The sequence below is a fragment of the Drosophila miranda genome, chromosome 3 (assembly GCF_003369915.1).
Source record: "Drosophila miranda strain MSH22 chromosome 3, D.miranda_PacBio2.1, whole genome shotgun sequence".
Taxonomy (NCBI): Eukaryota; Metazoa; Arthropoda; class Insecta; order Diptera; family Drosophilidae; genus Drosophila; species Drosophila miranda.
Genome location: NC_046676.1, coordinates 16,887,474 through 16,901,700, shown reverse-complemented (window position 1 = coordinate 16,901,700; position 14,227 = coordinate 16,887,474). Strand labels below are relative to the sequence as shown.

The 14,227-nt window shown below is 46.3% G+C and overlaps 1 protein-coding gene across 1 annotated transcript in view; it reads left to right on the top strand.

Annotated features, from left to right (window-relative positions):
* Window positions 1–14,058, top strand: part of LOC108160054 — a 67,388-nt gene extending 53,330 nt beyond the window's left edge. Inside the window, 5 exon segments of the mRNA XM_033391021.1 lie at window positions 5,552–5,767; window positions 6,530–6,663; window positions 6,858–6,953; window positions 7,852–8,046; window positions 8,113–14,058. Of these exon segments, the coding sequence (XP_033246912.1) occupies window positions 5,552–5,767; window positions 6,530–6,663; window positions 6,858–6,953; window positions 7,852–8,046; window positions 8,113–10,632 (3,161 nt within the window). The 3' untranslated portion in view covers window positions 10,633–14,058.
* Window positions 14,059–14,227: the final 169 nt, after the last annotated feature.

Sequence of the window (14,227 nt, the reverse complement as noted above, 5' to 3'; positions counted from 1 at the left end):
ACTTCACCCACTTCTGTCTCTTTCTGTTTCTCTTTCTGCTGAGTTCACATTTTTCTGATCTTTTCAAAATAAGTATGTTATGTTGTAGTTTCGGTTTTGGTTTTGGTTTTGGTTTCGGTCTTGGTTTTGGTTTCATCTTTTTGTATTCCTCTGTATTCCCTCTCTGACTCTCCTCTTACTTTCGATCTCTGTCTGTTTCTGTCCCGAGTCCCATATACCCCCGTATACCGTCTCAGTGCTTCAGCTACCCCCACCCCCACCACCACCACCCCACACCCAACTAGAAACCATCTTCCGCATTTCTCTAGCCCCACACTCCCCAACATTCACATCAAGCCAAAGTCGACGCGTCGATTGTAATCCAAAAGATACCTCATGTAGATTTCCTCCATAATATCTTCTTGAGAAAGTAGTTGCTCATCCATCCACTCACATATCTTAGTTGTATTTAGTTACACTCGATTGCATTTTCTCTCTGTCTTTTTCTACAAATTTGTATCTAGATATGGCAAATCAATTTCAATTTCAATTTCAACTTCATTCGCATTGCCCTAATCAAATAGTTGCCCCCATTATTGCTTCGCTTGGCAGTTTATACTACGCTTGCGACTTAGATTTTGGCCAGTATTTAAACAATTACTAAGACACCCGTACACACGTACAGATCAATGACAGATACACGGATAAACACACCAACAAAACATATCAATATGCATTTTGTCTATAAATCAAATATACATATATTAGAGTTTCAGTTGAAGTGCGTTTGACTGGAACAGTTTCTGAATACATTTTTCTCGTATCTTAGACAGTATCACCCAGCATCGCCAGCATACATACATACCTATACCTATACATATACACAATGAACGCAAAGATATCTAGTATCTATGAACCATATCGTATGTAGTTAACCGCAATTAAATTGTATATGCTAAACACTTTGATTTACTTATGCCACATATATACGTATATACGGAGACAATATCCATGCATTCTCTACTCAAATAATCTAATCGGGAAGAGTCAACAGCATCAGCTTGATTCCGAGAATGTTTCTGATTGTGAGTGTGTGCGAATGAGTTCTGTGTTGCAGCTTTTTCCGAGCCGAGTCTGCCTCACGAGCGAATGAGTTTCCATTAAAATAGATTGCCACAAAACGCCCAGGGCAGACAGGAAGGCCAAGGATGGCTCTTCTATAGTCTCAAGAGCAATCACATAAAACGACGTTGCTATTTGGCGCTTTTCCCAGACGGAAAACGTCCTAAATCTTGACAAATGTGCACATAATTAGCGCCGCAGTTGCATGTTGCAACAGCAACATGGAACCCGCAACTGGCATTCCCTTGCGGTCTGCAGCTGCATTATTCCAATTGGCAGAGAGTGTTAATGCAGCCCCTGACTGATTGATTGGAGATTGCCTATCGCCTCCTGTCTGTCTCTGGGATGCTTTGTATCTTGTCCTGGCCGGCCTCTACACAGCACAGACACATTCTAGGCTTAGTGAAATGTGCAGTATATACATACATATATATATATATATATCTATATATTCTTTCGTGTCCATATCTTTTTTGCCAATTTTCGTTTCGCTTGCCACCACTAATTAACCAAATAACCAAATGACCAATCAAATAACAAACAACATCAAACAACAAACAACAAACTTCGAACCGAAACACAAAGATCAACGCTGCGGGCAGTTCTTTGCCCCCGTCTCGAATATGTCCAGCTCGGCGTACATCAGCAATGGCTTCGGCATCAACTACTATACCGCCGGCGCTCTGCATCAGCCGTATGCGGGGCTGCCACAGTATGCCGCATCCTCTTCAGCAGCAGCAGCAGCAGCAGCAGCAGCAACATCGTCGCCCTTGCATCATCAGCTATCCGGGAGCGGCGCCTGTGCCAGTGCCACTACCAGTGGGAGTACCGGCACCGGCAGCGGCAGCAGCTACCTCGCGAACGATACGGGACTGCGGAGGCGTCTGTTCGCCGGGTTTCGACCGTTGTCCGGTTACGGACTCTTGCGGAAGAAATCGTCCCAGAATCGATCGATCTCGTTGCCGGAAAGTAAATACGACACATACCAGCAAGAGCCACACCATAACCATAACCATAACCATAATCATAGCAATAGACCTTATAGTCATTATCACAAGCTTCCCAACCTATCCAACAACCCTCTCATGAAGCACCACAAGTCATCACCACCATCAGCCCACCATCTGAGCACCTCACCATCTTCATCCTCCCAAACCCCCCCTTATATTGCAAGAACTTCAACCAGCACTGCATCGACATCGACATCGACATCAACTTCAACAAAAACTCAAATCACCGCTTCTAGTCAAGATAGTAATGCTTTTAGTTATCATTCGCAATTGATGTTTAAAACGTGTTTCAGTGTTTCTTGTATCGATTTTGCCCTTGCAGAGGCCAGTATAATATGCCAGAACTTTCCAAATTTGATCAATACTAATACATATCGGACCACTCTATTCTCTAAAGCTCACGAGGCAATGATCGATCTGCAGGGGTACCAAGGTCTTCGGTCCGCCGAGCCTTGTCTTCCATTAATTAATTTTTTGTCCTGTGGCGGGCCACAGATGAGTGTACATATATACGTATCTGTTCGTCTGTGTGCATCTGTGTTTACAATAAATGTCTGCACCCCAGCCAAAAGACAGAAGAGGCAGGCGCTTTTCAGTTATTTTAATTTCGAGTCGTGAGTGCTAGGCAGCGGATCCCGCTCAAACAAAGGCCAGAGTAAATGCCAATTAGTCTTAACCCAGTTTGCACTTCAGGCAAATGGCTCATTTCCGTTGCACACCAACAAACAAAAGCAACTACAACGGCAACGGCAACAGCCACAGCCACTGCCACTGCCACTGCCACTGCAGTCCAGGCGCATATTCCCATCATTTGTGTACATGCCCGAGTTCCTTTTTCTGGTGAAAGCGGCTCCATCATGGCTCAAGCTTGGTCTGAGGCGAAAGAACACCGAGTTCCCCTCTTTAGTTCAGCCAGTGTTGTTGCCTACTGCTGATGCCGTGTAAATTACAAGCCATTGTCAACTCTTGTGCAAAAATTCAGCCGCATAACTTCCTAGAAAATGTAAAGAACGAGTGCGAATGCTCCAAGCAGTGGGAGTTGCATACAAATGTTGCTGACGGGGAAAAAACTTTTTTTCGCAGCTCATGCCAACTCCCACAACTCGATTCGAGGCGAGTTCATTTGTGCTTGAAGCCTGCTGCATTTCTGATGCCCCAACGCCAGCCCTTGCCCCAGCTCCGGCTCCGGCTCCCGATCCAGAATTCACCCACAGAAACAACTTTAAAGTCGCTGGCGAAAAACTTTTTTGTCTTCGGCTATGTAACTTCTTAGCGCGTGGATGTGAGATGGGGGTAGGGAGGACTGGGAACTAGGATCTGGGGTCTGTCCCTAGCCGAACATAATTATGCTAAAAATTGTTATGACACACAATTTTTTCATTCCTTTTTGGGCCTGCCTTTCCCAGGGCTTTCCGCCTGCTTTAATACTGAGTACTCGCAGCGGAGAAGGGTATAATGTATCCATGCCCATGTATGCAGCAGGCAGAAATAAGTCCTTACCTCTCAGGGTCTGCGTGCACTTGGATCGCTTGAATCTTCCACCAATTTTACCTCGACTATTTCGAAAGCTTGTATTTTGTGTACAAAGGAATCTTAAATTGTAAAGCGATAAGCTCGCTGGGAGTAATTTGGAGTAATAGCGGGTATCTTATTGTCGGTCAGCCTTTTATAGAGTTGTTTTTCGCCATTCCTCTCTGCATGTTGTCGTCAGTTGTGTGCTGTTGTTGTTGGTCTCGACTTCCTTCGAGCGAGACTCGGTAGTTATTTCCCTAGGATTATGTTTCTGCTCTATTACTTGGCCTCTATTACAGGCAGCGGCAGCTGCTGGCGGTCCCTGCTCTGCACTTTCCATCCTCGGTGCCCGCATCTTTTGGTTTTCCTTATGCATGAACGCTGACGCTGGCGTCTTACTGTTTAATATTTTCTTGGGGTCTTTGTGTGTTCATTTGGTATAATTAGTTTTAATTCACATTTCTTTGCACTGGCCTCCGACCCAGGCGCTCGGTCAAAGGCGGCTGGGGGTAACACTCGACCATGCTTGGGGCCATCCGGTTCGGTTCCCCTAACAATGAGCTGGATCCATCGAAGCTACATGCTACTAACCATGAAAACTGCCGAAAGCTGGACTGAAATTACAAGCGATGATATTAATGTACTTATTTGACACAGCATCAACGAATCCGAAAACTGACACAGCCCGTCCCTTTGGCGAGCCCCTGATGCTGCCGCGAGCCAGCCTTAAGAGCCCAGAGGCCGCTCTCCCGGAGGAGTCCAAGGCCAGGCGCAGAGTCCGGCTGAGCTGAGGCACGGAACAGAATAGAAGAGATGTTAAGAAGGAAGGAAGAAGGGGGTGGAGCAGCATTGCGTAGCGACACTTAAAGTCTTCATATATAAAACAATTATTTTATCCCCTATCTCTTAAGTTTCGAATTTTCTGTACCCCTAGAAACGAATCCTAGCTCAATTAATGTTACAAATGCATCACAGTAATTATTATAAAATACTCAAAGTAGTTTATTCACCCATACTCGTGCAGAGCTATATAAATGTATACATAGTACGTACTCGTAATTATTTAAACTGTAGTTAATTTCGATTCTTGTACTTTATAGAGCCTGGATGTGAGCAACCTTAAACGTACTGTACGATTAAAGTATTAAGTTATATTTGACGATTGCACATGTTCTTTTGCTGTTTGATTGTTGTAAATATTGCACGGACAACGAGAAGGATGTGAAAGGGAAGCCTTCTCGTTCTCATTCACATATACGTATTCGTATTCGTATTGGTATAAGAACCTAGCTCGTAGGACTTCCACCCATTCACTTCATTACATTCATTTTCCATGGACACACTCACATACAATTTGTACCTCTGGCACAGCACAGCACTGTTTCACAGTGCAGACTGGAATCAAGTTCTCCACTGTTTCCACACCTACGACAACAGAAAGTTTCCTTCTTTCTTGTTGTTGTTCTTGTTTCTGTTCTGGCGGCAGCTGAAACGGGATGCCCAGAGAGAGAACACTGGACATGCCCCACACACACACACTCGCTGTCTCTCTTTCTGTCTCTGAACGTTGAATGTTGCTAAGTTTAAGAAACAATAGATATATATGTATTACATACTGTACTTCTACAATAATAATTTCTCTCGATGTGGGGCCGCAAGGCCACTGAATGTTTCAATTTTAATTTGATTACATTTTCGGTATTTGTTTGGTTTCTGTCTTGAAACTGTAGATGCATAGATTCTATTTTTCATCGACATGATCAATGCTGAACAAATGAAATTAAAATCAATATATTTTTATTCCACGTTTTATCAAAAACAAAAACATCTCTCATGTTTTGTATTGTCCGACCACAAATACAACAAAACATGGTCTAACACACACCAATAAACCCTACCAAAAACAACTCCAACAACAACAACAACAGCACCGCACTCACCGCGCCGGCAAAAGTTGAACTTACGCATGAAATCCCTGAGCCTGGACTCCCCCGAGTCGTCGGAGCTGCACGGCCAATTCCGGCGGCGTCCGCAGCTGCCGGTGGCGGGCGCCTCCACATCAGCGGCCCCCGGCTACTATCACGGCGGATCGGGAGGCCACCTGGAGCACAGCACTCCTCCATCGAACAACAGCCGTCTGCACTGTAAGTAGCAACCCAGTAAAACTTCCCGTTCCGTTTCCGTAAACGGCCCCAAAGCCGATACCGATACCGATACCGATACCGACTCTTACGAGAGCTGCGAATAATCTCGTCGCTGCACAAAAACAACCAACCAACCAACCAACAACCATCTATGTACCTACGATCAACTATTGAAAAAAGGGCACCTCTTCTTCCTCTTTGGCTTCCTAACGAATCTAACGAATTCCCTCACCCTAATTTCGATCTAGTACGTATACACCCAACACCATCTAAGTCACACAAACTATCCAATAGCAGAGAGAACACACTTACTATGTAGTCGCTTACAATGTAAATACGTTGAAAACGCTACTCTGCGTAGTACAGCTTTTGTTGAGTAGTTTGATTTGGTTAATCTCGTAAAACTTGCTACAATTATGTAATTAAATGATTACTTAGAAACCGTAAGCTCCAGTTAATATTGCTTTAAAGATCGCAACAACATCTGCTGCAACAACATACACCGGTATTTCTCAACCTTAGTGGGGACTATCTGAAGTACTGTATGTTGAAACACTGCGCCTATCTAATCTCTAATCCCGCTCTCTATCTCTTTGCTCTATACTATCTCTATTTTATCTTTATGCGTATTTTATAGATCATTTCTCTATTGCTAATCTTTGTAATTGTTCTTTTACGTTCATTCACTTCAACTACATCCAACTAACCAAACACCTTGAGCATGTCCTGGAACAGGGATTAACGCATCCAAAACCATTACAGCGCCATCGAGTCCCTCGCATACGGGCCGCAAGCTGTTGTATGCCACACGTGGCATGCGTGGTGGCAGCGTCGATTTACCGGATGAATTGGAGAAGTCACAGTCCTCGGCCAGCACTTCGCCATGCCTCTCACCAGTAAGACATCCCCAGGTATTCCCCCCCATCCCTTCTCATTCACTCACTCACTCACTCATTCTCATTCTCAATCTCATTCGCTATTCGTGCGTTGATTTTCGCTGCACCATCCGCCAATGACTGCATTCACGCATCCACGCTTTCCCCAATCTAATCCCATCTCATTCGATTCGCTTCGATTCGACATTTTCAAGAAATCGCATCGTCTGTTGCCCACCAACTTGTACGTCATCCTCTACAACTTCAAGGCGCGGCATCCCGATGAACTCGACCTCAAGGCTGGCTATAAGGTGAGCAATTCCCCCCGTACCAACCCCTACTCTCACTCTCACTCCCGTTCTCGTCCTCCCATCGGTATGGTATGCCATATGCACGACTATGAATAATAAACAACACGCTTTGTTTAATCCACTAAGCGGAGCGCTTAGCTCACACAATGGCTGCGCTGCACAGGAAATTGGCATAAAAAAATCAGAAATACGCGTACACCCGATATACTTACACAAATATTCGCATTTCGCATTAAGCATTTAGCATTTCCCATTCTTTATTCAATATTAAACGAACAAGGACAACAGAACCCTGTTCAGGCTCGTATGTATCTGCACAAAGACAGAAATATAAAGAGGATGCAGAGGGGGGAGGGGCAGAGCTCTTTTTTTTCTACTGCGTAAACAGGACAACGCAAACAGCGAATAAGAAGAAATAATAATAGTTGCTGCGTTTCTGTGTACTTTCGTTGATTGCGTGTGCCCCCTCCCCTCCCCTCCCCCCCCACTAGAAAAGTGTTCAATATTTACAGATTAGCTTTTGTTCGGGCTTCGTCCTTGCCAGAGGAGCAATCTGGTGGATAAACCGAACTTTTGTTTTATACTTTACTGTGCGGTTCGATAATCTGGGACGAGTCTTCAGTCGTCAGATCGATACTTACATCTAGGCACTTGGCAGATGTATTGAATTTCGAATTTTCTACTCTATAAGCTATGCCTTTTCCATGCTTAATGCATTTTTCTCTCATAATGGTTCTATTTCACAACAATTGGAGGGAGACACAAATATAATTAGGTGTTGGTTCAAGTCTGTTTCTGCCAGCTTTTCTTATAAGGTTTTTGCTAGGAGACGTCAAGAATTGATATGCAGATACGTGGATCAGCTCTCATCAACTAAATTGTTTCACGTTTCGTTCAGGTGACTGTCATTGACACATCCGATCCGGACTGGTGGAAGGGCAAGGTCCTGGGACGCGTTGGCTTCTTTCCATCCAAGTACTGTGTGCGTCTGAACGCCAGTGAGAAGCCCCTGCAGGTTACCCACAATCTGCAAGTGTCCGATGGGGAGCGCAGCGACAAGATCACGCTTCTGAGAGACCAGATTGTCATACAGGTAATGAAATCGAAATCGAATTGAAACAACATCAACCTCCTATTCCATGTTGGCTCGTTCAACCAGGTCGGCGATGAGGTCAATGGTATGTGCATGGTGCGCTCAGCCGACAACCGCCAGGGCTACTGTCCGGTCAAGTATCTGCAGGAGGTGTGACAGCCAGAAGAGCCAGAAGATGAGCCGCCTTCTGACGAGCGGAATAGGCCGCAGAAGTCGGCGTTGCAAACGTCGTCGAGGACGACGGATAAGACCAAGCGTAGGATTAGAATTGTAGTTAACGATAATAGCAGCTTAGCCGGAAGTAGTATCGCACCTGCACCATCACACACCACCTATTCCAATCACCAGATCCCTAGAGAAGCGGAGGCCGAGACGAAGCGACTGAACATCGATTACGGCGACGAGAGCAGTGCCGACTGGGAGAAGGACAAGGACGTACTCATTTTGTCCGGGCGCCGAAACAAAAACGACAAGAACTGGGAGAACTGGGAACGGATCCGCGAGCAGAAGCTGGAGAGGATGAAGAACATCTGCTTCGAGAGCTACCGCCAATCAAAGCGGGACAAGTTGCAACAGGCAAAGCCGCGACCAAAGCAGCTCGACTCCACCTGGTACACGGACAACATCTACTCCAATCGCTCGGACGACATGGATGAGGACTATGTACCGGACTGTATCAAGTACGGCGCTTACCGCCCGCTCCGCGACATTAACGAGCTCGACGAAAAGTATCCGGAGGAGGCAGGAGTCAACCGGGAGCGGCGCGGCGAGGGCGAGGGCTCCACGGGATACGGCCTGAGTCGCTCCAAGAGCTGCAAGGAGTTCCAGTACCCCAAGTCGCAGAGCTGGTGCTTCGAGGGCAACGTTTTTGAGGGCGGCGGCGGTGTGGCCAGTGGCAGTGGGAGTGGGAGTGGCCCAGCTGCTCCGGCCACCACCTCCATACTGAAAAATCGGTCGGGAGTGCCCAAGTCCTACTCGTTCAGTGCCAGCACCAAGACAATGCCCTTCGACATCATTGACTACGAGCTGCCACCCGCCTCGAACACGCGGCGAGAGAAGCGCGAGGCCTACAGGCGCAACATGCACATGCTGTACAGCAACAGCCTGGACGAGCGAACCCTGGCCCACCGGTGTTGCGCCCGGGACCAGTGCACCAGCGCCAGGTGCCTGCTGGACGACATCTACCCGGGATCAGGAGCGGCAGCCAGATCGCGGGGTCGCGCCCCATCCCAGCAGCTGCTGGCTGGCAGCAGCAGGAATCTGAATCTGAACGCAGCGGACTGGCTGTTCGAGGAGCGGGCAGAGGCCGATCACCGGGCGGGGCGGGCTCCGAGGACGCTGGCCCCCACCGTGATATGTTGCTGTGCTGCGGACGATTGCTGCTGCCACCGACAGCCACAGCCCCATCTGGTGGTTCGACCGCGGTCCCGTGTTCACTGCCCCGGCCACCATCCAGCGGCAGAGGAAGAGGAGCACATGCACTGCCGTTACGACACCGATCTGGAGCACTTCATACGGGCGGAGCGCGAACGTCTGCTGCTGCAGGACAAGTTCCTGGACGAGGACGAACGGTACTTGGCCGCGGCACCTGCTCCCCGCAGCCCAGCGCGTCGGTACCCCAACTACCAGCGACCCACACGCAGCAAATCCCTGCTGGAAATGGAACCATCAAATCTGTTCGACGACGACACTTGCTCAGACACAACCGAAATCGATCTGGAGGACTTCAACATCGATCTGGAGAAGTACTGGGAGCAGCTGGACAAGCCCCCCAGTCCCATCAACATGGACATGCGGCGCAACATGCAGAGCAGCCTCAAGGTGAAGAACGTTAACGTGAGGTGCTACAACAACGGACAGCCCATCGACCTTCACGACCGGGAGCACGAGCGCCTAATGATCAAGAAGTCCCTGCTCGAAGGCATGCCCTCGCCGCCGCAGCTGGACTCCAGTGAGTCCTCGAACAATGCTGGATATCCTTTTTTTGAGAATGCCGACACCCCCTCCTTCCATCACCTCTCTGGACCGGGTCGGGCGCCCGCCTATGTGCCTGCGCCAGGCTACGGGCACAAAATCTACCCGACCGCGGACGTCCTGCCCTCGTACCAGTACAACAACTTCTACCCCGAGCACAGTCACCCGACCGTGGGCAACGTGCTCACACAGCAGCCCACAGCCGGCATCCACCATGCCTCCGCCGGCGGGCACTCGGCCCTCAGTCTGATCAACAACATCTTCTCCATCTACAAGCCGAACAAGTACTCGCCGGAGAACTGCCAGATGAACTACGAGAGCAAGCCGGAGCCGTGCAAGAAGATGAACGTGCCCAGCACCCGGCGACCCCTTGGAGCGGCCGCGCATCCCCACCCGCATCCCCACGAGTACATGCACTCCTCGATGAAGCGACCGCTGCTGGTGAGTGCCGACCAGCCCCACTTCAAGATTATCCCCGAGAAGACTGGCCTCAAGATATCCCCTCTGCTCAGCTACGATGAGTACGGCGGAGGCGGATGTGGAGGCGGAAGCATCGACAAGTCGCATCATAGACTGAGCAGCACGGCACGGCCTCTGATGCTTCCGCACTGATGGTGCTGGACCTTTCCGTGGTATGGTAATGGCAACTATTGTTAGTTATGCTCCCAGCGACTGCCTGAACAACTCTCCAGAAATCCAGAAGACTCGCGAACAGCGGCACGCAACCCAAACGCACACGTTCCTGAGTCCTGCCCCAACAGCAGCTCCATCGACATTCAAGCCGGTCGGGAGCTGGGGCTGGGTGTGGGGCTCGGGCTCTGGCACATCTGTTGTGGCGCTGGCAGCTATTCGAGTGCGCCACTTCCTCCTCAACCACCACTCGTCGTTGTCGTCCTCGTCCTCGTCCTCGTCGCCCTCGTTCATTCGCACAATTTGCTTTTGGTTCAGCAATGGGAGCAGGGACATTGTTTCATTGATTGATTCATCGTTGTCGCAGCAACTGACACTCCAGCAAAAGGAAATCCAGGAACAACAACTACAGCCATACCATTGGAAAACAGCACAAAAAAAAAACTACAAGAACATGACCAAGAACTTAGTCAAGATTGTCGAATCTAGAAGATGGAAATGCCAGTGTGTGATTAGGTATCGAAAGATACAGACAGACCGATAAATCGATAAGTCGACAGATCGCTTAGTCGGTCAACGCTTACGGATAAGCAATGAATGAATCCTCTTCTCTCTTCAAACGGCCACTCACTCGAACAGAACAAACACACGTATATACACATTACATGTACAATCAATGTGCTTTTAATACGATGAACATCGCTAGAGAAATCGCAGCACATACCCAGCAGTATACCCATATATAGGAATGTAGTTCAATAACAGCAAAAGACAGATACACTAACTTTTCGAGCAACTTTTAAGCAATCAGCAGCGTATTTTCAATAGAGATACAAAAGAATACATACATACATATTTAAGGCAGATACACTTGCATGTGTATGTGCATGTGCATGTGTGCATAGGCTAAGCAGTTAATATCGTGTTTCATATTCAAGTATGAGAACCTATTGTATGCCCTACTCTGTAGCAGTTAAGCCGATTTTATTAGTACTGAAGCTTCGAAAGAACATTTACCTAATGATCGCTCTCGATAGGGATACTTTTTGGCATCGATATTGAGATAGTTTTTGGAATACGATACGACGAAAATACGAAAATACGAAAATATGTAGATGGAAGATGATGTGTACTAGGGAAAACCGTTTTTTTGTCACGAAATTTTTTCTATTTTTTATACCAGACAACTTTGAAGCAACTAAACTGAGGGAGCTAATAAAATCGCTAGGATTGTTAAGGATACAAGCTTTTCGCTACGTTTGTAGATTGCATTGCAGCTACTAGAAGGGATTATACAAAGGACATACATTTGGCAAGTCTGTGGCTTGGACCCGACAAAAGCGCTTTTATAAACTAACTAGATTTGTATATTAATGTGAAACATTGAATATGATAAATATGAATTGTACTTTTATGATGTATGCGTATCCACTGGCCTTATTTATTCAGAAGTAAGCAAATGAGCAACCAATGAGCTGAACTCACACACAAACACTCGATCGAAACGAGAACACACATCTGCATCTGTATCTTCATCTGCATCTCCATCTGTATCTGCAGATAAAGATGCACACCCAAACACACACAAATACAATTACAATTGAAATTTTCAGCAAGTAATACTCGTAAGGCTTCGCGTCGATTTTGTTAATTGTTTTTTGGCGTCCAATTTTAAATGATAGACAACTAGTGTAGGGCTCAAGACGAACTATACTATCGAGTATTTGTAGCATGTAAGCAAACTAAACAGAAACCGAAAACAAAAACAAAACACAGAACCTTCAAAGAATATTACATTTTTAGCGAAAGGAGAATCCTTACGGGGAAGCAGACGATTTTGAATTTGAATTTATTTTTAATGACTTTTGAATACAAGCTAAACATACCACAGGACGTTTTATCAGAGATCGGTTTTTATCTATGTATCAAACGTGTTCTTGAACCACATACAACAACTAGTTGCTAAGTGTACCCTATGGCCTATGACTTAGATGTAAGAAGGAGTATTTCCTAGCCACGGTTGCCACTATTTCGCCTAAGCTGCCAAAAGGGGTCGGGTTTTTGAATCCCTTTTGAATCACTCTGGTCCTTTTCTTCTACTCGGTGCTCGTGGGGTAAAAGGCATATTTCAGTGAATACTTGGAAGAGCAACAGCAACAGTAACCAGTCGATTACCATCGATTTACTAATCGTCTATGTATTTTATGATTGCCAAAATGGCATGCCACGACCAGATCTCCTCGATCTCCCCTGAGGAGTAATGGATTATGGAAAAAGTGAATATGCAGGCCAAAAAGTATTGCCCGAATTTGAGAACCGCCTTTTTTGAATCCGTGCAACGAACAAACGATCCCTTTTGGCTAAACAAATTTTTGTCAAGTGGCGACCGTGTTCCTAGCCCCACGCTTACACTGAAAAAGACACAGACACAGATACAAACACTGAGACAGATACAGAGACGACAGGAGATGACAGGAGAACACGGGGAATCTGCACAACTTATACAGATGTAAGAAAATATCCATAAACTGCACCCAATTAATTATACAATATACATATGTATCGAGTATCAAGTATTTATGATCACGTCTAGCCACTAAGAAAGCATTGTAAAATGAATGGAATCGATGAACACGAAAACGCCCAAATCTTATGAGTATGTAAGTAGAACCGGAAACTAGAATTCAGCCCGGATAACCGCTGGCACTGCGACCCTGCGTGCTGCGAGCATCAAAACTGCTGAAATTGGCAATTAAGTATACATAAACATACACACAACACCATACATAGTACGATTATGTATAGTACATGAACGTAGTAGAACTTTCGAGTAAACCAAACCAAACTTGCAACCGTAGTGCGACTTTTTGCCAGTTTACGAGACCGGAGAGCCCATCGAAGGGATTGGTTTTAGTTTTTTTTTTGTCTTGTCTTGTCTCGGAAAAACTGCTTCACGTTTTTAGTGTGTAAATTCGGTTTTAGATACATACATATATGCGATTATACGATTACCAGTACGATTCAGTGTGTCGTAGGGAAGCGAGGCTTCGGTGTTCCTCCGTTTCAGAGGACTAGGGACTACGGAACCGAGCTTCCTGAGGCACGGCACATTCATAGACATAGAAGAGATTGGGTAGCTAGCGGAAAATACATACATACATACAAGCAAACAATACGAGTATCTAGAGAAAAATATCAGAGTGGTAATAGAGTGGGTGGTAATAATCAGAGCAACGTAAGAATATCGGTAAAAATAATAGTTAAACGAAAACGAAAACGAAAGATAAACTCAACTCATTTAGCACTTGCAATTAAATGTGACAAAACACCCCTTCCCCAATCTTTCCCCTGAGCTGCGACCTCCCTGAAATGCAAATAAAACAGATGTTTATTCGATGTGAAAAAAAACCCCCACTGACTAAGTTTATTTGTTTCTTCCGGGGCCAGAACGGATGTCACTCCAACGATGTCTGCCAAAGTCCCTACCAGAGGCACATACAGGTATAAAAGTAGGTACGACCATACATACATATACATACATATATTATTAACTTAATCTAACTAGAAATAGAAATTA